Below are 24,071 nucleotides of genomic sequence, written 5' to 3'. Positions count from 1 at the left end.
TTTATAAACTTAAGATCGAGCAACTGGAGTCACTTGGACTATAATGTCTTTGTCTTTAATACATTTTCTGGGCCAGCAAGTTTCAGTCCCTTAGAAGCCTATGGAGGAGTGAGACAACTCTCAGATTTAATCAAAAATATCTTAATTTGTGTTCCGAAGATGAACGAAGGTCTTACGGGGTTGGAACAACATGAGGGTGAGTAATTACAGACAGAATTTTCATTTTTGGGTGAACTATCCCTTTAATACATTTTACAGTCCATACCGATTTCTTATCTGAAGTGACTAATTTACCTGTAGGCCTTTATTGCTAACAAATTGCTTAATACTTCAAGGTTTTGCAATTGCAATGAATAAAGTCAGAATTTGCTACCAAAAAGGAACAACATCCAGAAGATTCTTTAAACTTTGTTTGTGTTGGTCATGTTGTCCAGACATGCTTGGACTCTGATTATTGTGCTTGATTGTTGCGCACTCTATTTACCCGTGGCACACCCAAAGCCTTGTTCCTGGCTATGCGCCAGCTTTTATGATGTTTTTGTGTAGCTTGACAATCCCCAGTCACTGTATCAGGGTGAAAAAAGGGTGAGGAAATTATGAAAGAATTCACATTGAGTGAACTATTCCTTTAAGCTTATCTTCCCTAATCTCTTCATAAGAATTTAATGGGATCATAATCCAAAGTAAATGGCAAATATAGGTAAAGTGGGACAACTGGTAAAGCTTAATCTTTTATGATTGTGCATATTCTTCCATTACTAAAAATCAACAATGTAATGTGTGATGACAGTGCTGCTTTTTAAAAAATATGATTCAACTGGTTATCAATGACAAATTATTACAAAGCACTCCAACTGGTGTCTCTAACTCTATCTTCATAGTAGGTAAGTATGGTTTTTCTCCATGCAGCTCAGCAACAGCAGAGAAGCATTTTCCTTGTTTATGCCAGTCACTATGGCACAATGGCATGTTTGATGACATAATCGAATACTATGGATAATGTGCAGTGGACAAATGAGACAAAAACTGTTTATTTATAAAACTAAAAACAGCCTTTGACTAAAAAGAGATCCAAACTGTGCAGCATGAAGGAAGCATTATGGTTTGAGGCCAGACAGGCCCTGAGGAAATTATAGACTCAACCAAGAATTCCACAATGTACCAAAGTACTTGAGAATCTAAGGCCATCTAAGAGGATCTTGTATAAACACTCAAACAAGTCCACAAAAGAATGTCTAAAGAAACATGAAATGGAGTGTTATGAAATGGCAGAGGCAAAGCCCACTTCTGAAATATCTATAGAAATTCTGTACATTTCGGCCTACACAGTCTGCAGGTTTGTGTTAGATGCAACAAATGTACTATCCTTATCTAACAGCTATGTCCCTAGCAAAAAGTGCGCATGTGTGTGTGTGTGTGTGGGAAGGGGGTGGTTAGTTCCCACTAATTCAGTGGGGGTGGGGGGGGGGGGCAGAGGGGTAGTTACCAGGACAACCACAGACCCACCAGAGCTTTCAAAAAAAGAGGCAAAGGGGTTGCCAAGGGACTCAACTAACTGTAGGGAGTTCTTCACACGTATCCCTAAATGTATGCTTGCTTACACAATCAGTGTGTGTTAACTCTATTCTACTTTAGATACACGTTTATTAAAGAATGCATCTTTTACAGCTTTTGCTTCCACAGCATCAAAAAGAGACTATTGTAGTATGGAACTTCATACCCACACAAACAAAAACACATTTCATATCTGTTATAATAAATACCCAAGAGAATTCTTGCACTTTCAAAAAAGATCGAGAAATGTCTTGCTATAGAAGAGCTGCAATAGGGAGTAAAAAGGAGAGAGATCTTTATTAAAGACTTAAAAAAGGCAAGAAGGTCTGGTCCAACATTCATGTTCTCTTCACCATGGCAACTCCTTTTCCCAGGATAGAGACAATCTCAAGGGTAGGAATGTTTATGAGTGTCCCAGGAAGAGTTTTAAGGAGTTATGTGTGACAGCATCATTGGGACAAAAGAACAGGAAAGAAACAGAACATACTGTATAAAAGATATATGCTTTTTTAACTAACAATTAACTATTGGTTTAGAGTTATGTTCATTTTTTTTAATTGCTGCTATTACAAGTGGCGTATCTGAATTGTGTGTACAGTACTGAGAAAAAGGGTACAATCATGTAAAAGAAAAATACTGATAAAATAATAACGGTTTAAGTTTGTTTACCATCGTCTCCCTTCAATAAGAGTTTCTCCATATAAACGATTCTGGATAAATTGAGAATCACGATTTTCTTGTTTAAAATAGATATCATGATTCTCCCACAATTCTGAATAGACAACTAAACAAAACAACATAATTTACTGGAGATTCTGACAAAAAGTTAATTGCTGCAGTCTATTTAAAAAATATTTAATTAATTAGATTTTTATTTTTTATTTTTAAAGAGTAGGCAAAATTAGCTGGATGACCTACTTCTTCCGGCAAGATTCTGAATACAATGTGCATACGATGGACACTTTACTATCCCATGAGGCCACGGGAGAGGATTTATTAATGGAAGTAAAGCGACGTACAGTGCTATGCATAAGTTTAGACACCCATGCTAAAGTTGACTAAAAAGAGGAATAAAAAATCATCTTTTGGAAATTGAACTTAATGCCTTAATTAAAAAAAATAGGAAAAATCCAACCTTTAAGGACACCAATTTTCTTTGTGAATGAATAATGTATCGTAAATAAATAAATGTTCTTCCTTAAAATACAGGGTGCATAAGTTTGGACACCCCTATGTTAAATTCCCATAGAGGCAGGCAGATTTTTATTTTTAAAGGCCAGTTACTTCATGGATCCAGGATACTATGCATCCTGATAAAGTTCCCTTGGCCTTTGGAATTAAAATAGCCCCACATCATCACATAGCCTTCACCATACCTAGAGATTGGCATGGTTTTATTTCAGTTAGCCTAATAGCTAGTTTGATTTGCATTGAGAGATGATCTTATGGAAAGTACTCCATGCCAATCTCTAAGTATGGTGAAGGCTATGTGATGATGTGGGGCTATTTTAATTCCAAAGGCCAAGGGAACTTTATCAGGATGCATAGTATCCTGGATCCATGAAGTAACTGGCCTTTAAAAATAAAAATCTGCCTGGCTCTATGGGAATTTAACATAGGGGTGTCCAAACTTATGCACCCTGTATTTTAAGGAAGAACGTTTATTTATACGATACATTATTCATTCACAAAGAAAATTGGTGTCCTTAACGGTTGGATTTTTCCTCATTTTTTTAATTAAGGCATTAAGTTCAATTTCCAAAAGATGATTTTTTATTCCTCTTTTTAGTCAACTTTAGCATGGGTGTCTAAACTTATACATAGCACTGTATCTGACGCTGGTAGGTTGCTTGATAATGACAACATGGCGAATGTAGTACGTCCATATAACATTCACACACACACACACACTCATACTATATAGAACGTACCTTTTTAACGGTCGTGAAGTAATTACAAAATAACAAAATAAGTACCTGCTCAAGAGTATGCGATTTCAGATGCAGCCTTGACTTCTTTCAAAACTGGATGAATCAGCGTTTTTGAACGAATCTCTTGAATCAAATACATTTCTTTAACAGTCTTTTTTCGCCACCTACTTGTGTAACAATGTAATTGATACAATCTTTATTTGAAGCGTCATGTTACTTTCAAAGGGTAATTTACTCTTTTGATCGCTACCATAGACATCATGATTTATAGCCTACTCCGAAGTCCGAACTATAAACTTTTATCCCAGTACTTCTGTGATAATTAGAATAATTGTAAGACAGAAATAATGATAGGCCTACTGTGTGGTTGAAAATAATGTTTGTGAAGCTAATACATACTTATACATGACTGCTCTCTCGGGTCAGGGTCAGCGGCAGCGCCAACGCAGATCTGAATGTTCACTGTGATCGCACCAGATAAAGGTTTAATAAACGTAGTTGGATTGTTGTCACTTAGGAATAAGATCGCTGGGTGTTTGAATAAAGATCGCAATCTTTTAACGATTAATTGTGATTAGTCTAACTTGAATATATAATTATTCTAAATTAATCTGCTAACTGTCAAGTAGAAATGCCGGTATATATGCAGATTAATATCTACATACACTCTATTCAGGTTTTTATTTAAATAGGTTATTCATGCACACCTTACAGTCTTCAGCATGTCCATGCACTCATTCACATATTCAACAGTTACTCACTCACCCCTCCCCTCCATCTGCAACTCTCCCTCTTTCTCCAGTTCCTCTCTTATTCACTGACCTTTTAAATCTCCACTCCAACAAAAGAGACAAAGGGAGCTGGACAGCTTTCTCTCTTTCCCCCCAGCTGAGGGGGAACAAACACACACATACACAAGACTACAGCCCGTTATTCCACAGGGGCACAGGCCTAATGCAGACGTACTATATCTCTTGTTTTCTTCATCATCTCTATTATTATCTCAGTTATTATTAGGAGTCCAACCAGGGCTGCTTCTGACTGTTTTGGCTCCTTAGGAAAGATCCCTATTATTGGCATAAGATAAATTAAACAAAAAAATAAATACACAATTCTAAAATAAGAAGTTATACAACAGAAAACGTCACCATGCTTTTTTAAAACACTTAGTCCAAATCCAAGTCTATTTTAAACTGTTAGTTAACCCAAAAATGTGTTTGAAATACATTTATTTTATGCTAACTACAAATACATTTACATATTTATGTACAGCCGTGGTAAGAAATAATGGCACCCCTGGTAAATATGATCAAAAAAGGCTGTAAAAAATAAATCTGCATTGTTTATCCTTTTGATCTTTCATTAAAAATGTTTGCAAAAATCTAACCTTTCATTGAAGTAAGATTGAAAGAGTGTGTGTGTGGGGGGAAATCACATTATGAAATAAATGTTTTTCTCCAAAACACGTTGGCCACAATTATTGGCACCATTTTATTAAATACTTTTTGCAATCTCCTTTAGCCAAGATAACAGCTCTGAATTTCTCCTATAATGCCTGATGAGTTTGGAGAACACCTGACAAAGAGATCAGAGACCATTCCTCCATGCAGAATCTCTCCAGATCCTTCAGATTCCCAGATCCATGTTGGTGCTGCTTCTCTTCAGTTCACTCCACTCATCAGGTCAGGGAACTGGGACGGTCATGGCAGAAGCTTCATTTTGTGCTCAGTAACACATTTTTGTGTTGATTTTGATGTTTGTTTTGGATCGTTGTCCTGAAGGAAGATCCAACCACGGCCCATTATAAGATTTCAAGCAGAGGCCGTCAGGTTTTGATTTTTTATCTGTTGATATTTGATAGAATCCACAATGCTATGTATCTGAACAAGATGTACAGGACTTCCAGCAGAAAAATATGCCCACAACATTAAAGATCCAACGCTATATTAAATTGTACACATGGGGTACTTTTTAATCCTTGTGTGCACCAAACCCAAAGCTCTTTATTTAGTTTCATCTGACCACAGAACCCTGTGCCGTTTGAAGTTCCAGCCGTGTCTGACAACTGAATTTGCTGGAGTGTGTTTTTGGAGGAGCAAGGAGGATTTTTCTTGAAACCCTCCCAAACAACATGTGGTGATGTAGTGGTTGTTTGATATATATTTTTTAAGGCTTTCTGACCCCAAGACTCAAATAATCTCTTGCAATTCTTTGCAATTCTTCGTAACATCTTTAGTTGATTGGAACTTCTTAATATTTGCCCTGATGGTCAAAATGGGGATTTTCAATTCTTTAGCTATTTTTTTTTTACAGCCACTTTCTATTTTGTGATGCTCATGCTCAACAATCTTTTGATGCACATATAACTATATTCTTTGATTTTACTCATTGTGATGGATGATTAAGGGAATTTGGCCTTTGTGTTTCCTCATATATAAACTCCTGTGAAACAAGAAGTCATAGCTAGACAATTTCATGTTTCTAGTCACCCTGGTGTGCTAAAAAAACAAAACAAACAAAAAAAAAAACCTTACATATTAATGGGAATATACTTCAGAGATATTTTACTCGTAAAAAATTCTAGGGGTGCCAATAATTGTGGCTAACGTGTTTTGGAGAAAAACATTTATTTCATAATGTGATTTCCCCCCCACTTTCAATACTTTTACTTCAATGAAAGGTTAGATTTTTGCACATTTTTTGAATGAAAGATCAAAAGGATAAAGAATGCAGATTTATTTTTTACAGCCATTTTTGATCAGGGGTGCCAATAATTCTGACCACAACTGTACTTAATATAAATACCCTGCAATTGTACTTATAGGCCTACTAAATTGGTATACCTAAAGTCTGCTAAATTGGAACTAATACTGTAATTTTGTGGTTAATGCACTTTACTTATCTGGAAATAGTGCTGAGGTCCAACTAAATACTGAAGAAGAACTCCAATAAAGTTTAATTATAATATTTATATCAGTAAGTCTCAAGCAATATGTCAGTAAATATATTAATGGGTTTGTAGTTTAGTTAGCATGAAATAAATGTAGGCATATTTTAAATAAAAAATTTCACCAGGGCAGACTCTGCATCCATTGCCTGTTTCTCACCGTCACTCACCTAACTCAAAAACTCTTAAGAAAATCAAAAGTTACCAAAACTCATAATTATGAGTTGTGCTGATGTTCATGTGCATTTTATCTAATAAATACATTCTTTCTGACATGACTTGAAAACACTGTAACTTCCGAAGCTAAACCTTGACCCCCATTGGCCTGCCCCAATGTCCTATCATTGGTTGAACCAGAAGTTGACACGTCAGGCCACTATGCTTGATCTATGTTTTGAATACACTATAAAGCCAATGCCATCACACTCACCAACAATCGGTTTTGCTGTACTTTTCCTAACAGCCAAACTAGCTAGAGTTCACACTATTGGGATTCTGTGTTGCAGATTTGGCACATTTGTCAGAAGGAAACCTTTAGAGTCTAGAAACTCATTGTAGCTAAAGACACAAATCTCATCCATGCATTTCAAATCTGAGAATGATTAAGTTATTTTTAGATGATGCTATGTAATTTTTTTAGATGAGACTTTCTTTTTGTGCAAACCAAAGAAAATGTGAGGTATGAACTGAAACATCTATGTTGTTTCTGCTAATTTCCAAACATAAATTTTGCCTACATCGGAAATGTAACAATTTGCAAATAAAATTGTTTAATTTGTTAAATTTTTAAGAACTACTTCAGTAATTTATTTGTATTGAATCCTCTGTTTACCTGTTATGATTATGAACTATATTTGAGTTCTACTTGTTAAAAATACCCACATAGCAACAGTGTCAGCCCACATCTGGTACGCGTTAATTCCACATGTAGTAGATGCGGCCCGGATATGGGCCGACACTATATGTTGCTGTCTGGTAGATCAGGGTTCACCAATCTCGGTCCTGGAGGGCCGCTGTCCTGCAGAGTTTAGCTCCAACCCCAATTAAACACACCTGAACCAGCTAATCAAAGTCTCACTAGGCATACTAGAAACTTTCAAACAGGTGTGTTGGAGCTGGTTGGAGCTAAACTCTGCAGGACAGCGGCCCTCCAGGACCGAGATTGGTGAACCCTGGCCTAGATAAAAGTTTACAGGAAATGTGTTTTGAGTTAAAAAAAAAACAAAAAAAACAATCATAAAGTAATTTTAGAATTATGACCTTTATCTTTTCAATTATTTAACCACACTTTGAATTTCAGTAGGCTATTTCTTAATTCAATTCAAATTTATTTCTATAAAACTTTTCACAATTTTGCATGGTTGCAAAGCAGCTTTACATACACAAAGTAGTTACAAAAGTAAATGTATGAAATTATGACAAATAAAGAGAACAACATATAGTTTGAATTGGTGAAAGAAATTCAAGAAATTCTGATCAGAATTTATTATTTTTATTGTATTCCTAATACACTCCAATGCACCTACTGTAATACACTTTTCCCATGATAGTTTAATGGCCCGTTGCACTTTGAAATGTGGACTGCAGCTCTTTGGGCTGTCAAAAATTATCCTGACCAGTCCTCAAAAATTGTCAAAATGTCAAATAAATTCAGTAACGTTAACTGCATGAAAAGTGACATAAAATGTATTAAAGGGGTGGTATAATGCCCTTTTCACAAGATGTAAAATAAATCTCTTATGTCCCTAGATTGTGTATGTTAAGTTGTAGCTCAAAATACCCCACAGATATTTTTATATAGCATGTTAAAGGTGTCACTTTTTGAGGGTGAGCAAAAACGCACTGTTTTTGTGCCTGTCCTTTTAAATGCAAATGAGCTGCTGCTCCCGGCACAGAGGGTGGAGCTTCAACAGCAAGTGTCCTTTTACCTCACACAGACATGCACTAAAAAAATTCAAAAACGTTTAGCCTTTTATGTTCAAACCGAAGTCAGAAAGATGGAGCGACTCAAGAAGAAGTGACAACATGTAGACAACATTTCTGAATGGGTAATTAGTGAATTTATGTAGCTTATGTGTAGTTATCTTCTAGTCATTGATTAGCATATTCTGTATTGATAATCTATAAATCGTGTTCTGGGGGCGGGGTTTATGTAAACTTTAGGGTTAGTGATGTCACTTACCCGGGAGGAATGTTGTGTAGTCCCTACCAGCCGTTTGTTGTAGTCCAATTAAAAAAGCAATTTCTTTAAAAGAAAATATCTCCCTTTGCTTTGAACTTTGAGCGTTGTAACTTTGCAGACGTTGTTTATGCTCAAACAGCAACATTACACACTAACTAAAGTTAGAAAAGTGAAATCATAATCAACCACCCCTTTAATAATTTCAATTCATCAAATGCAAATCATTGCATTTTACATCAGGAGCAGTTGTGCAGTACACTGAGAGTTGAAGTGCAGAGACGATTGGCAGAAAAATGTTACGGATGGTTTTATTCCATCCTCACACACTGAAACAAGCAGTTCTGCACGTTCACATTATTCCACCAACGAACAGAACTGTCTATGTTTAGTGCATGCACAAGAATAAAACTGCTGCCTGCCGCGTTAATGACTGATCATGTCAGGTAAAAGGGAAGCAAATCATACTGCAGATTATAGGCTAATTAATGTTGTGTCTGCTGGCTTTATTTTCTCAACAGCTTCAAGTTTAACGCATGAAAATGTTCTATACATTTTCATGTTTATTTTCACGCACCGCTTCCTACACCTATATTGAGACTTTTCTCTGATTCACAGTCACAGTCACAGATTCACAGTCTTTAAATACATATAATTTGTGTTGTCATTGATGGAAAAATCTCCTTTCTTATAGTACTTGTAACAGTAAAGGAAGAACACAAAGTAACCCCAGTTTTGCATGGTGATGATTATCTGTGTTGTGGGCTTGTGGCGCAACTGGTAAAACGAGTGAACTTGTGTGGCAGTGCTATACCCTTGCTATACAATGCTAAGATGTACAATATATGTGTACAATAAAAAAATTCGGAAAAAATAACATTACGATGTCCAGAAATCAATTTCAGTAGTACATTGGGTTCAATTGGCCATTTAATGAGATCTACGAATATATTTTGTCAGTGCTGAGAATTTTCACGTGAATAAACCCATAGGCTAGATCAACAAATATAGCTTGTGTACCTTCATAGTATAGTGGTAGAACTTTTGCCAAGCGTGTCAGGGGTTCTGGGTTCTAATCCACACTCGTATAGTTTTTTTTTTTTTCTCATCAAAACCGAATATGTTTATCAGTGGTTGTATATCAAGCAGGGACACGTTTGTGTGCATTATTTTATTTGACAAACGAATGAAATTAATACCCTGCTAGTTAACTGGAGATGTTTTATTTATTTGTATTAGGTACATCCGTGCCACGAGTTGTTTTAAAAAGTGATGGGGACAATATCGACCCTGGTGAAAACCCATATTGCTCCACGACGTGTCAACGATGGCTGCTTTGGACAGGTGGTATTTATAGAATAGGGCGCAGGACGTGTTACATTCTAGAGAGCATTTGATTGGATGGAAGATATGATGAGAAGCTGAAGTACACGGTGATGTCATTAAAATCCATGATCCATTTTAGCGGAAAAGAGGGACTGTAAGTTTTGAATGCTTAGATCTCCTAAATGCGAATTTTGTCAATGGTTTGGAACTCATAAACTTATTCATAACCTTAAGCCTAACATATTCATACTAAAAGATAAAAAACTAAAATTGATTTCAGGGGGCATTTAAGCTGTGTTATTATTTATAAATATTACTTTATTGTATCCATTAGCACACTTCAAGTTTACTTGAAATGCCATTGCAATGCGTTAAAGTTAAAAGTGTGTTAACAGTATAAGATAAATGTATGTTCAACACTCTTACAGTGTAGAATTGCAATTGTAATGTCACCAAAATACTTTTGAAGTTTACGCTGAGTGAATTCTGCATGTCAAAACTTAAATACAAGAGTAATACTCTTGAGTAATAAGTTTTATTTACTCTAAGAGTATATATTTAAAGTGTACTTAAGTATACTTGGAATAATTCTACTTTAGTACAAACAAGTATATTAAATACTTCATATAACTTCAGCACTCCTTTTGGACAACTAAAATGCATTTATTACAAAATTAGTTGTTCCAATTTAACAGACTTTAAGTAGGCCTATACCAATTTATATTGGGCCACAAACACTTTTAGTTATACTAAAGTAGGCTACATACTGTACAAAAAAAATTGTGATTAAGTATACTTTTTTTTTTTACTAGGGCATACATGGACAGATGGCTAAATAAATGGGCTGGCTCCCACAAAATGATTGTCAGGTAGAAGGTGTATCAAAAGCTGTTTGATTGGCTAAACAAAGAATCTGACTGTGGCCTCTTTTTATTTTACTGTTTACAAAGCCTTGAGCTGCAACAGAGATCGCCGTTAGGCTATATCTCTTCAGTGATATCTTAGTAGGATAAATGAAATTCTACAAAGACTTGGGAACCCAAACAATAATTAACATTTGGCCAGAACAGCCTAGTAACCAGCTATAGACCTTAGTCAGGTTAGACACCATATTGAATTTAACGTGGATGAAAACAAGGCAACGTCTTTACAATGGCAAGTACTGTATAAAAGGTCCTAAATCATGCTATTTTCACAACTCACAAAAATGTTTATATGGAGTTTTTGTATACTGAAAGCTGAACAATGTATTCATCAGCTGAACAATGCATGTTGTTAAACAACAGTGCAATCCACTGAACGCACTTATATCCTCACAGCCTCGTTTTGTATTCCTTTCTAAACATAAATATGGCGCTACCCTGATTAAGATTTATAACACCCTGATAAATACCTAGAAGCCAGAACACCCTGATAAATGCATAGTAACTATTTAGAACACCCTGGCAACAAAAATAGCAAAATACTCCAGGCATATTCTGAATGTTCCAATCCAATCTGACTTCTGACCTATAATGCTGCCTGAATCATAATCATACACTGTTCATTCGTTGGCCAGAGGAGAATGTTTTTTTCTCCATTCTGTCACCTGATTGAGTTTTGGTTCCTTGCCACTGTCACCTTTTTCACCTTTTTTCGCCTTTGTCACCATTAGCTTTTGGCTTGCTTAGTTGGGGAAATTTCATTTAAAATGCCTGCATTGACACCATTATATGAGAACTGAACTGAGCTGGATGATGACATCACGATTTTCTCCAGAGCGGCTATATATATATATATATATATATATATATATATATATATATATATATATATATATATATACTCTAAAAACTGCTGGGTTGTGTTAACCCAATTTTGGGTCAAATATGGTCTCACCCAACGTTGGGTTAAAAATTCAATTTAAAAATGGACAAACCCAGCCGTTGGTTTACATTTTTAATGTAACCAATGCAATTTGTCCATTTTTAAATTGCATTTTTGTCCATTTTTGATTTTGTCCAAAATGCAATTTGTCCATTTTTAAATTGCATTTTTTAACCCAACGTTGGGTGAGACCATATTTGACCCAAAATTGGGTTAACACAACCCAGAAGTTTTTATATATTATATATATATATATACTGTATAAATAAATGAACTACATTAATAACTTTTTTTTTTACAACAAAAATGAAACATCACTGAACTTACTTAAGTTGGACTGTGGTGCTATTTTCTTCTGGAAACAAACTTTGTTGCATTATTTTCCTGTTATCTCTGTTAAGCTGCTTTGAAACAATCTGTATTGTAAAAAGCACTATATAAATAAAGGTGACTTGACTTAAGGGTGAATAATTATGAGTAACTGAAATTGAAAATGAGTAGGCTAATTCAAAGAATTTTCATTTTTGGGTGAATTAGCCTATCCTTTAACTCACGCAACACCGGAAATTCTGTCATTATTCCTTATTACCATTATTAACTATTCACAGAATTTTCACATAATTGCCCATCCCAATAAGCAATAAACAAAACTAAAAGAAACATTGGAGTCTGTTTACACCTGTGTGTAGCACTATCTACATCTTTAGACCAGCTGAGATTAATGTTAATGTCAAGTGTAAAGAGTACAAAAGAGTACATAGTCTACCACCAAATAATCTACCAATAGTAAATAGTTCCAGACACTGGACACGAAAATAACTCCATAATTTGCCATTAGTGTGAATAAGATGCAAAGGAATGCATTGTTTGATAAAAAACAAATATTGGTATGCCTCATATTAAACTCAAGTGCTCATAAATAACAAAATTTGAATGACATAGTAAATTACATTTATTTCATGTTATACATACTTTTATGATCTCATTTCACTTCTTCATTTACATAGCATATTAGCCTATCTATCAGAACAACTCTCATCAAAATTGCATCTTCAAGGATGTCTCCCAACTTAAAATTCACCTGTTTCTACTCTGCAGTTTAGAACATGGTAGGCTATATCTGTGCTAATATGTTAAATTCATAAACTCCCTTAAATCTATTTAGGGAAGAGGACAACATACAATACTTTTCATCCACGATTTGTGTAATCAGAAGTTAAATCATCAACGATTTAAAGTCCTTGAAGAGTCTCATGGGTTTAGTGTCCCAAAGACCATAGTTACTTTGTTTAAAGCAAGTTCATAATCGGAACGAGTAACTCTAAAACAAATCACCTTCACTTCAACATGAATAAAGACACGATGAACACATTTCTACACTAACGTTACTCTACAGTGTAAAACACATTTACAATATGAACAAGTCTGTTTAAGTAAAACATTTAAAACCATTTACAGCGCAAACATGTGTAACTTACCTTCTATCCACGTTACTCAACTCTTGAGTTTGAAAAAAAGTTTATCCAACTTGGACGACTTTTAAAGAGAGCAAATTCACACGCTGACCACAATGTCCAATGTGTGATTTACTCGGTTTACGGTAAAAAAAAAAATGCAAAAAATAAAAATAAAACAACAATAATAATGATTATTACATCCCGATTCTTTTTTCTGCACGGGTCAGTCGCTTGCTTTGTAGTTAAAATTATCCATTTAAAAATTAGTGCTTTGCAATTTACTGGCCCTTTTCACAGTCGGCATATCGCTTTTCAAAGTGAAAAGGTTTCGTTTATAGAAATGAATCACTAGAAGGGAAACTAGCGATAGGCATCGGTTCCAGAAAAGGCGACCCGGAAGTGGTTTCTAATTGGTCAGATACGATGAGAGTATTTATTAGTAGTTATTATTTTGGATTGTAAATTATTAATCAAGTCTGGCCCCGGTGGTTATGGTCTCCCAAATTTGACTTTAACTTTAAAAGTTGACAACTTTTTCACAAAATTGCTCTTTTACCAACTTTTGAATTGTGTTTGTTGCGCAGTGTTTTGGATTAACTTTTCCAAAAGAAAAGTAAAAACTTTTTTTTTTTTTTTTTTTAAGATGTTGATATAGGCTATATTAATTCTTTAAAGAACGCTTATAATTCAGTTGCTTGTAAAACTGTTCTATGGCGTAATACTTATGATAGGCCTATTTTTTTGCTAGTTCATTTCAGAATTTTATGTATGTAACCCTCTAGATAAAACTTTTGATTAAGTGTTGTATTTTTTTTTTTTTTTTTTTTTTACAGAGCTTTATTTACACATTTTGATTTTCAATACGTTGCTATTTAAACTTCCAAATCAGTCCTTATGTAGACTAGCCTCACAGATGACAACATTTTGTAATAGTAGCCTACTTCTAAAAATCAGTTGCAAATGATTTACAAAATACACACTCATCTTGGCACCAATACAATTTACAACACCATGTTTTGCTACCAAATTATATGTATTGTCTAATTATTAATGGAAAGTTTTCCTTTAATGTAGCAATTTCGGGGAATGTGAGTTCCTGAGCATTATGAATGATGGGACACAATTAGGAATTAGTGTTTTTAGGGATGAAGGCATTCATTTCTTTCCTTTTAATTTACTTTAAATGAATCAATTAACACTAAGCTGCTTATGATGTAGGACACTTGGAGACCTTAGACAGTAAGTCATTTATGATTCTTGTGCACTGTGTTAGTATAGGCCTACATTTAAAAATAAAATATTATTACCTTTAAAAAATTGTAATGGCAATAGAAAAACAAAGAACATTATTGTCATGTTCTTGTTTTTTTGTTCCTGTTGCTCTTAGTTTAGATTCAGTGTTTACGTTCACCTATCTTGTTTAGTTCCTCATTTACCATTGTATTGAATGCCCTCTGTTCCCTTTAATATTCATAGTCGAGTCTTTGATTTGCATGCAAAACTGTTACATTAATTTTTCTCCTATACTCCCACGTTCTGAGTTTTATGATATTCTTTGTTTTGGTTTGCTTATATCTGCTGCATCAAGATCCATGCACCTTTCCTTTTTGTTGCCTGCACCGTGACAAGTTTAAACAATACACTCGAATATCCCCATAACTGTGACATAGCCATGCAGACTTACTAAACCTCATTCTTTGGTTGAAAACACTATTAAATAAAGAGCTGAATTTAAGCGCAGCAGTATTTATTTTTAAACGAAACAAACCAGACACTCAGGTAAATGCGGGAACAGAACAACCAACTTAATAGAGATGAGAACGGACAATGCACTAAACAAACTCAGGGTTTAAATAACATAACTCAAACTAATCAACGAAATAAAGAACAGGTGCTAATCATAATCAACAACTGAAAAACCAAGGAAATAACTCAAAGACAGAAAACTGAACTAAAACAAATGCAAAACCCAACCCATCCAAAACGACAAAGAACACAGATCACTGGTGACAAATGTTCAATGCTGAGGAAGGACTGTTATATTCAGGATGCAGCCTTATTAGGATGTTTGTAATGTTGTAATCGATTTTAGGTCTTGGAGTCTCTATTAACTAACTGATGACATGAAACATACAGACATCCAAAATGCGCACTGTTGATGGTCCTGCAGGAACTGTCCCGACCCGAACACTGTCCCGACCACTGGTCATCATCGCTCATGTTGCACTAGTGCCCACTACTGGTGGAACCCGTGCAGTGACTTTGAAAAGAATGCACTACCAAGCCAAGAGTATTCACTCCTGTTCGTGGAGCTCTACCTTTCTGTAAATTTAGCTCCTAATCTAATAAAACATTCAGGATTTTTGGATTTGCACTATTCTATAAGCCAATAGGCCTATAGGATAGTGCTTGAGAATAGAGCCGTACTTGGGCTGTTGAGGAAAACAAACAAAAATGATTATAATACAATAAATTATGATTGTGTACTAAACAATTAGTAACATCTCAATATATCTCTTCTATCATATAGAGTTGAGGTTAAGCACAATCGAGTTGACACAATTGTGTTTCTGCCTAAATCATATATTAGTAGAAGGCTAGTAGTTTCCATTCACCACTATTGAGGTGGACCATTATGATGACTTTCTGCTTCTGAGAACCCCAGACATGTGAAAAGCGTACATCAGTGGGGTTATAGGTCAATCAGCATAAGTTATCTTACCCACTAAATGAAGTTGAACACATTTCCATCATGGATTGCTTAGCTTGAGGGAAAAGCTTGGAAAATGTTTAATGAAATGCCATAGGCTACATCCACCACTCCATATTGATTTACACTCCTGATGTAGCAAGTCATTTGTATTTGATCATGTAATATTGTAGGCTGCCTACTGGATTGATTATGAAAGTGAAATGTAACCCAATCCTTCAGTTTATGCAACCCAGTTATAAGTAAATGTGATTTATAATTAGATTAAGATTTTTTAAACGCCTGGAGAAGAAGGTCGATGTTAGCACTAGGTGGCGGTAATGCGCTATTTCAGTTTGCGATCCGCTATTTAGCCAAACAGGAAGAAAGAAGAGATAACTACAGCATTATATGCTGATGATGGGGCATTATGGGTGAGAGGAAGGAATATTGACAACCTGAAGGTTAAAATGCAATCAGCAATAGGTAAGGTTGAAAAGTGGTCATATGAGTGGGGCTTTCACCTATCTATTGAAAAGACACAATTTATATGTTTTTCCAAAAAAAGAACAAACCCTACTATAGATCTTAAACTGTATGGGCAGCATCTTAAGCAAGTTGATAGTATAAGATATTTGGGGGTATGGTTTGACATTAAGCTCAATTTTAAAACGCACATTCAGAAAATGATAGAGAAATGCAAAAAAGGTATAAATATACTGAAGTGTTTAGCAGGGTTTAGCTGGGGAGCATCAGGCATGTCCCTGAAAAGGATTTATACTGCACTGATTCGTTCTGTTTTTGATTATGGAAGCATAGTTTATAGTTCAACAACTAAAACATTAATGCAAGAACTAGACAGAGTACAGGCCAAGGCACTTCGAATATGTTGTGGTGCGTTTAGGACAACACCTATTCCATCATTACAAATAGAAGTAGGAGAAATGCCTTTAGACCTAAGGCGATTACAACTATCCATGTCTTACTGGACAAATCTGCAAGGTCATGAAGAAACACACCCCACAAAGCAGGTGTTATTAGAATGCTGGGAGTATGGGCGCCCATCATGCAGTTTTGGGTGGCAGGGGAATAGGCTGGCAAAGGATATGGAAATCGACAGCATAGCGTGTTGCAAAACTGTTAGCACACCAACAATCCCACCATGGATGTTTTGTTCTCCCAGGGTAGATTTGGAAGCTAAGAACATAATTAAATCAGGGATATATCAAAAAGTTCAGCAATATATTAACATAAATTATGATGATACAGTTCAGATTTTCACAGACGCATCAAAAGATCAGACTGGGAAAACAGGGGTTGCAGTTCACATTTTAAAGTATAATGTTAATATTAAAAAAAGGACAACAGATCATCTGGCCATTTTTACAGCAGAAATGGTAGCAATAATTCTGGCTTTACAATGGGTGGAAGAAGTAAAACCCAAAAAGGTGATCATCTGTTCAGACTCAATGTCCTCAATAGCATGCATTCAGAGTGGAAAGTCTACATGTAGACAGGATCTACTAGATGAAATTAATCAACTCATTTTTATAATAAACCAACAGTGCATAAGCGTAGGATTTATATGGGTTCCTGCACACAGGGGAGTGGAGGGGAACGAGAAGGCAGACATGCTGGCGAATGAAGCTGTTACATCAGAACTGGTTGAACTGGATATAAAATTAAGCAGGTCAGAAATTAAAAGTATTATTAAGGACAAAATTAACAGAATGTGGCAGGAGAGATGGGATAATGAGGGAAAAGGCAGACATTTGTATAATTTACACAAAGAGGTTACAGCTAGTAAAATCAGTGGATTGGAAAGGCAGGAGGAAACATGGTTTACCAGATTGAGGATGGGACATACAAGTTTAAATAGTGGATTATATATTATAGGGAAACATCCGACTGGAGTATGCACAAATTGTGGAGTAATAGAAAATGTAAAACATATACTTAAAGATTGTATACAATACACCAGAGAAAGGGAAAATATGAAGAGAGCGGTAAAGAAAGATTTAACAATGGAAAATGTATTGAGTATAACCAGCACACAGTCTACAGTTAGGGCGGTTATATCTTTCCTTAAAGCAGGGTTTCTCAAACTCGGTCCTGGAGGGCCGCTGTCCTGCACAGTTTAGCTCCAACCCTGATCAAACACACCTGAGCAAGCTAATCAATGTCTTCAGGATCACTAGAAACTCACAGCTAGGTGTGTTTGATCAGGGTTGAAGCTAAACTGTGCAGGACAGTGGCCCTCCAGGACCGAGTTTGAGAAACCCTGCCTTAAAGAAACTCAATTAGCAAGAAGAAGGTGTTTTTTTTTTTTTTTTTTCCTGGTAGGTTGAGGAGCTCAGGGTGGAAGCTGGAGGAGCTGAACACGCAGCGCCAGCTGAAGCTTGGGCTTGTTTTTTTTTTTTTTTTTTTTTTTTTTTTTTTTCTTGTTTTTTTAATGACGTCTTAATGTGATCACACCTCAGTCCAGTAGATGGCGGTAATGCACTATGTTTGCAAGCTGCCAATAAAATCTACCGAAGAAGAAGAAGAGGAGATAACTTCTCATGCTTGTTTCTTTCCGGTATTTATGTATATTGTCAGTGTACTGATACTGTAGAGATCTGTTCTCTTGAACGAACGAAAGTTATAAAAAATGTTCGCCCTTCAAATGCTCACATTGTTTACTAGCCGAAAGTCTCGAATTTGTTAAACGGTTTGTAAATACTCACTGCAAGGCGATGTCTAAAGTTCTTGAGGCTTAAATCATATAATCAGGAAAATTGTGCAAGACGTGTCAGTTGCATTAATATCCTCTATTGCAGTAAACCCGGGGTCTGATAATGCAGGAGCTTGATCAGACTGTGACGATCGGAGCGACTGTTCCGACAGGATTCGAGCTCACTGCGGCGGAGGAGGTTCAGGAAAAGCTCGATGCCACTGCTAGAGTCAGCAAAAACAGAGGAAGGATTTATTTTGATATAACAACAGATAAACTTGCTAAGGTCAGTTGTCCTCTCGTTTGATTCACATAATTTTTTGTAACGACAACGATCCTCTGAGATCAGAAAGTGTTATTTGCATAGGCTATTATTAACATAGTGGCATGGCATCTTGCGTACAGAAGAGAAGCCATCGGCACATCCGGTTTTCAGTAACATGTGCCACTAAAAGTTGTGACATGCCACATAGTGCTGTGTAGTGAATGACACAGCTGTTTTTTTCAGCAAGCACGTACATAAATATTTCAATTAAAACTATTCTTTGTGTTTTTTAATAACCCCCCACCCCATTTATATTATATAAAAAAAATATATTTTTAAAGATTTACAAGTCATAAATCCAACCAACCAGCTGTGAGGGGAATCACAACATTACAAACTTGAATTTGAAGAAGAAGAAGAAAAGAAAAAGTAAAAAATAGACAAAGGAACAAGAACAAGTACTTAACATATTAATCGAATGAATGAACTACAATTCTATACAACATTGCAAGCAACATAATACAATTTAAATATGATGTAAAACGTTTTTATTATAACTATAGAAACATTGTAGTTTAAGTTTATTGCAAATTAACAAAAAGTTATTTTATGCACGATACGTGTGTCTTCTGCCTGGGCTGTGCCCATGTGGAGGCCGCGCTGGATAGGCCTGACTGTTCTTTCTGCAAGGAAATGACAGTCAGGACCCTCCGTGTCAGGATTTACACTGTCCTGAACAGTGCACCGTTGTTGAGCCGCGGAAGGAGAGTCCGAGGCAGCCATGTGCAATAGTATACCCATCAGATGATCGCACGCTGATGCAGCTCCAGCGTGCTCATCGTTCAGGATGAGCAGGACCTCGCCTGTGTCTTATTCTGAGAGTTCTGATCAAGCCCGCGACCTGGTCTCTATTGGCGCCACAGGTGAGGCGACCTCAACGATGAAGGGCACTGGATCGTATCTCCTCTCCTCTGTCGACGGGACTGACCGCTTGGGATGCACCAAACCGCCTCTCGTCGAGGAGGCCATTACGGGCCACCTGTGCCCGGCTGCAAGTGGGAAGATGTTGATGTCATCGCTCCCCTCAAAACCGCACCTGCTATAGCTCACATTGCTGAAAAAGCGAACATTGCAGCATCAGCCATCCATACCATGGCTGTGCTTCAAGTCTTCCAAGTGAAGATGCTGCAGACCTGGGGCCTCATTTATAAAGCTTGCGTACGCACAAAACGGGGCTGAAAACATGCGTACGCCAGTTCCTGCGCAAAAGGTGGGATTTATAAAGAAAAACTTGACGGGAAAATTTGCGCACCTGCACGCAAACTCTGACCCATGCGTACGAACGTTTTGGAGATGGAGCACTTTGGCGACACCGATGGTGAGCTGGAGTTAAATGTATTTTTGGTCACTTTTATACAGAAAATCTAAAGAAAATTAAACATATACAGAAAGATTATACAAATACAGTTTCAATCACCAAGCCTGTCACTTGAAGCAAATATCCATTCCTTCTTAAATGTCCGCGGCAGCGAGCGTGTTGAGCCGTTTAGTGAAACTGACGCAAATAACAGTTAAAATAAATAAAATACTTCTGATATAAACATTTATATTAAATATGCCATTCAAATTAATGGAGTTAAACACTTAAACATGAAATCATTACTGAAGTTACAACATTTTTTTAAATTCAATCATTAGAAATATTTGTTGTGGATGCGATTGTTTTTGAACACTTTTCCTGTGGCGTGCTTTAATGTTTTAACCACAGAGATAATTGCTTATCATGATACCAGATTGTCTGAGAAAATAGTTTCGTGCAAATAATGCCCAAGGCCTATCTGTTTCCATTAAAAATATAAATCAATTAAAAATACAATTCGGCAAGTGGAAAAGATTGAGAAAAACTTTGTCTGAAATGTATTTTACACTATTTGATTTATGTAGGCTATTCAAAAACAAGGCAAGGATAGACAACTACTTGATTTGTATTAATGTAATGTAATGTTTCTTGTACCGTTTATATCATTTGCATATGATCATTCATCCACGTGATAACGTTTAAGTTATCACGTGGATGAATAATCATATGCAAATGATATGTAGATGAGGATCTGCATAGTAAAACTAGGCGTTGTAAGCTCCATATATGGTTATTTCGGGTGGAGACGCATGTACGCACAATCTTCCGCTGACTGCGATTTATAAAGTGAATTCTGCGCAGGTTCTGGCGTACGCACGGTTTTATAAGTCTGAATATTTTTTTGCGTACGCCATTTTTGCCTTTCGGGCGCACGTACACTTTTAGTAAGGTTCCTACGCACAGTTTTATAAATGAGGCCCCTGGTGCTCCGGGTGACGAAGAAGACCGCCCAGGGCATTGATCATAGCATGGGTAGTCTCATGGTCTTTCAGCGTCACTTGTGGCTCACACTGATGGACATGAGGGAGTCCGAGAAGGCACAGCTACTGGACTGGATGGTACGGAACGATGGGTACCATAAGCCCCCACGGCCTCTTTGGCGATGCTGTGGGTTCTTTTTTGGAGAAGTTCCTTGTGGCCCAGAAGCAGTCAAAAAAAAGTATTGAGCCATTTCCTGCCTAAATGGGCTGCAGCCCCTCCAGCATGCTCTAGATCCTTCTCCGCTCAGCACTCGTTTGAGCATCAGATAGATCATCAGCTGCATCTTATGGCTAGTTCACACTACAGGATTTTAAGCCCGATTTAAGCCCGATTTGCAAGTTAACGAGCTCGCCGACAGGTCGGGCTGTAATCGCGTGAAAATCTGCGGGTGATCCGCGGTCGCCAATCTTTAAGTGTGAAATACTTAACGACGCATCAAAAATGCTCGCTGACACATCGCCGACGTGTCGCCGACGCCAGACAAATATCTAGCATGCCAAATATCTGGAGCTGTCGGCCGACTCGATAGCCTGTGGTGTCGTGTTGCGACGAGCAACAGCCAATGATCAGCTTGTTATGACATTACAAAAGACTTTTGTATTTGTAACCATCGTTGCCAAACAAACCACAACAGGCAGCTGCTTTTTCATTATAATGTTTTACTCACCTCCAACTCTCTCTGGCAGACAATCCCTGCTGCCCGCGTGTGCTTATCCATCCTTTCACCCATATTCTTTTTTTTCTTTTTTTCTTTTTTTTCGGGGTTCTAAACGGATCATTGCACAAACAAAAACAACAAAAAAAAAAAAAAAAAAAAAAATATATATATATATATATATATATATATATATATTATTATTATTTTTTATTTTTATTTATTTTTTTACCACCAATTTTGTCCCGCCGTCCATTTTCAAATAGACATTGGAATGTGCCATTTCCCATTACACTTCTTGCGCATGTTTTTGTGACAAAAGGTGATTTTGGGACCGGATAGAGTCGTTGTTGTCAGCTTGTGTCGTGTCTAACCCCCTGTTGCAGATAATTTACGTAGTGTCACATAGTGTGAACACCACAACGACTTCAAGACTCCAGAGCAAGTCATGTAGTCTAAACAGCACAGCGATCTGCCGACGTTTAAAGTTGTGTAGTGTGAACTAGACATTACTCGGGCTCGAGGAAGTACCCGGAACCAGCTGTGCAAATCCAGGCAATCCAGTGCAAGCCTGCACCTGAAACCCAGCCTTGTTCCTGATCGGAGTGGTCTGAGGAGGAAACTGTGGACGACGATCCACCACGGTTCACCTTGCTGTATTGCACCCATCTGTTCCCTTGCAGGCTGCAGGTGACAGAGGGGAAAGTTTGAATGTGTTGATGCCAATAAAGTTTGCAATAAAAATAAAACCAAATGTGTCTCAACAGCAGGACAACTTTCCTCATTCTCACTCGCACATTATAAGCAGGTCCCTGCTCCCGAGCGGCATCCTGCGGCGCATAAGCCATGTGTGCTCCCTCACTCTCAACACAAGTGTTCCCCTGGCACACAATGGTGGTCTAACATGTGCAGAGGTTGTCAATATCACCCCTCTAATAGGTGGCAACACCCTGTCATTAGGCAGCGGGGTGACCCAGACGCATCACAGAACGCTACATCCCCTCTCTCCCTTTGCAAGCGCATGGCACGCACTTCCAGAGGTGTCGGAGTAGGTTGTAAACACGTTCACAAGCGGTTATACACTTCAGTTTGCACGCAGACCACCCGTGGTGGTGTCGGAAAGCCATAAACATCAGATTCTAGATCAGGGATGGGCAACTTCGGTCCTGGAGGGCCACTGTCCTACAGAGTTTAGCTCCAACCCTGAAAAAATCACCTGCCTGTAATTTTCTAGTAATCCTGGGGACCTTGATTAGCTTGTTCAGGTGTGTTTGATTAGGGTTGAAGCTAAACTCTGTAGGACAGTGGCCCTACAGGACCGAAGTTGCCCATCCCTGTTCTAGATTATCTTTGCATCCTTTTTTTATTTTAAAAGCCTCAGATCATTTTTTTTGTAACTGCATTGAAATCAATGACCATTACAATACTTTACAATTTCCTTTTTTGTGTTTCGTGAAAAAAGTTATATTGGTTTGAAACGACATGATAGTGAGTAAAGCAGCACTGTCTATTTACCTTCAAATTGTCATGTGATTTTCATTTATTTATTTCTAAAGGTACATCACCTGAAGTCTCTAGACAATCTGTTTGTTGTGGTAAAAGAATATGACAACTACCAATTCAAAGACACAAAGGTATGTGCAATATTTTACTAGTTGTAGTTATTGACAGTTGTTGAGTACCGAATGAGTACCAAAGTTTATATAATACCTCGCATACATGTGCAGGTGGTATTTGTTTAGTTAATGATGGTTTCATTTATAAAATAATGCTTTAAAACAAGGGTGCTAAACTCATGTTAAGTCATGTTATTTATGAAATCTTGGTGTACTAATAGAGAGAATGTAATTAATTCCTCTGGCAAAAAAAACAAAACAAGAATCAATGTTATGATGATTGATGTAAAACACATGGAATGTACTAATTTCATTCATGAAGGCTGGAAATGAAAACTGCCTTATATTCAGGTGTGCATAATTATTAGGCACGTTTTCTTTTACAGATAAAATAAGCCAAAAAATTAATTTAACTCAGACTGAAAAGTAAAAAAATTATTAAATGCCTATGAGAAGGATGCAATACTAGAAA

The 24,071-nt window shown here is 36.8% G+C and overlaps 2 protein-coding genes across 5 annotated transcripts in view; one reads left to right on the top strand and one right to left on the bottom strand.

Annotated features, from left to right (window-relative positions):
• plxnb1b (plexin b1b) overlaps positions 1–13,579 on the bottom strand; it is an 83,336-nt gene extending 69,757 nt beyond the window's left edge. The window contains exon 1 of one of the 2 annotated variants that reach the window (XM_079883277.1): positions 13,282–13,579. The gene's annotated coding sequence lies outside the window, so the exon portion shown is untranslated. The remainder of the gene's footprint in view (positions 1–13,281) is intronic. The other variant, XM_079883278.1, reaches the window with a different exon arrangement.
• Positions 1–24,071, top strand: part of thumpd3 (THUMP domain containing 3) — a 200,770-nt gene that overhangs the window by 171,819 nt on the left and 4,880 nt on the right. The window contains exons 2-4 of one of the 3 annotated variants that reach the window (XM_079883306.1): positions 18,501–18,659; positions 18,769–18,948; positions 23,540–23,617. In XM_079883306.1, the coding sequence (XP_079739432.1) occupies positions 18,787–18,948; positions 23,540–23,617 (240 nt within the window). In that variant the 5' untranslated portion in view covers positions 18,501–18,659; positions 18,769–18,786. Of the gene's footprint in view, positions 1–18,475; positions 18,660–18,768; positions 18,949–23,539; positions 23,618–24,071 lie in introns of those variants that run through there. The other 2 variants (XM_079883305.1, XM_079883307.1) reach the window with 2 other exon arrangements.

The sequence above is a fragment of the Squalius cephalus genome (genome assembly GCF_949319135.1).
Source record: "Squalius cephalus genome assembly, chromosome: 10".
NCBI lineage: Eukaryota > Metazoa > Chordata > Actinopteri > Cypriniformes > Leuciscidae > Squalius > Squalius cephalus.
The sequence above is the reverse complement of the archived record's forward strand: the minus strand, read 5'-3'. Positions and strand labels throughout refer to the sequence as shown.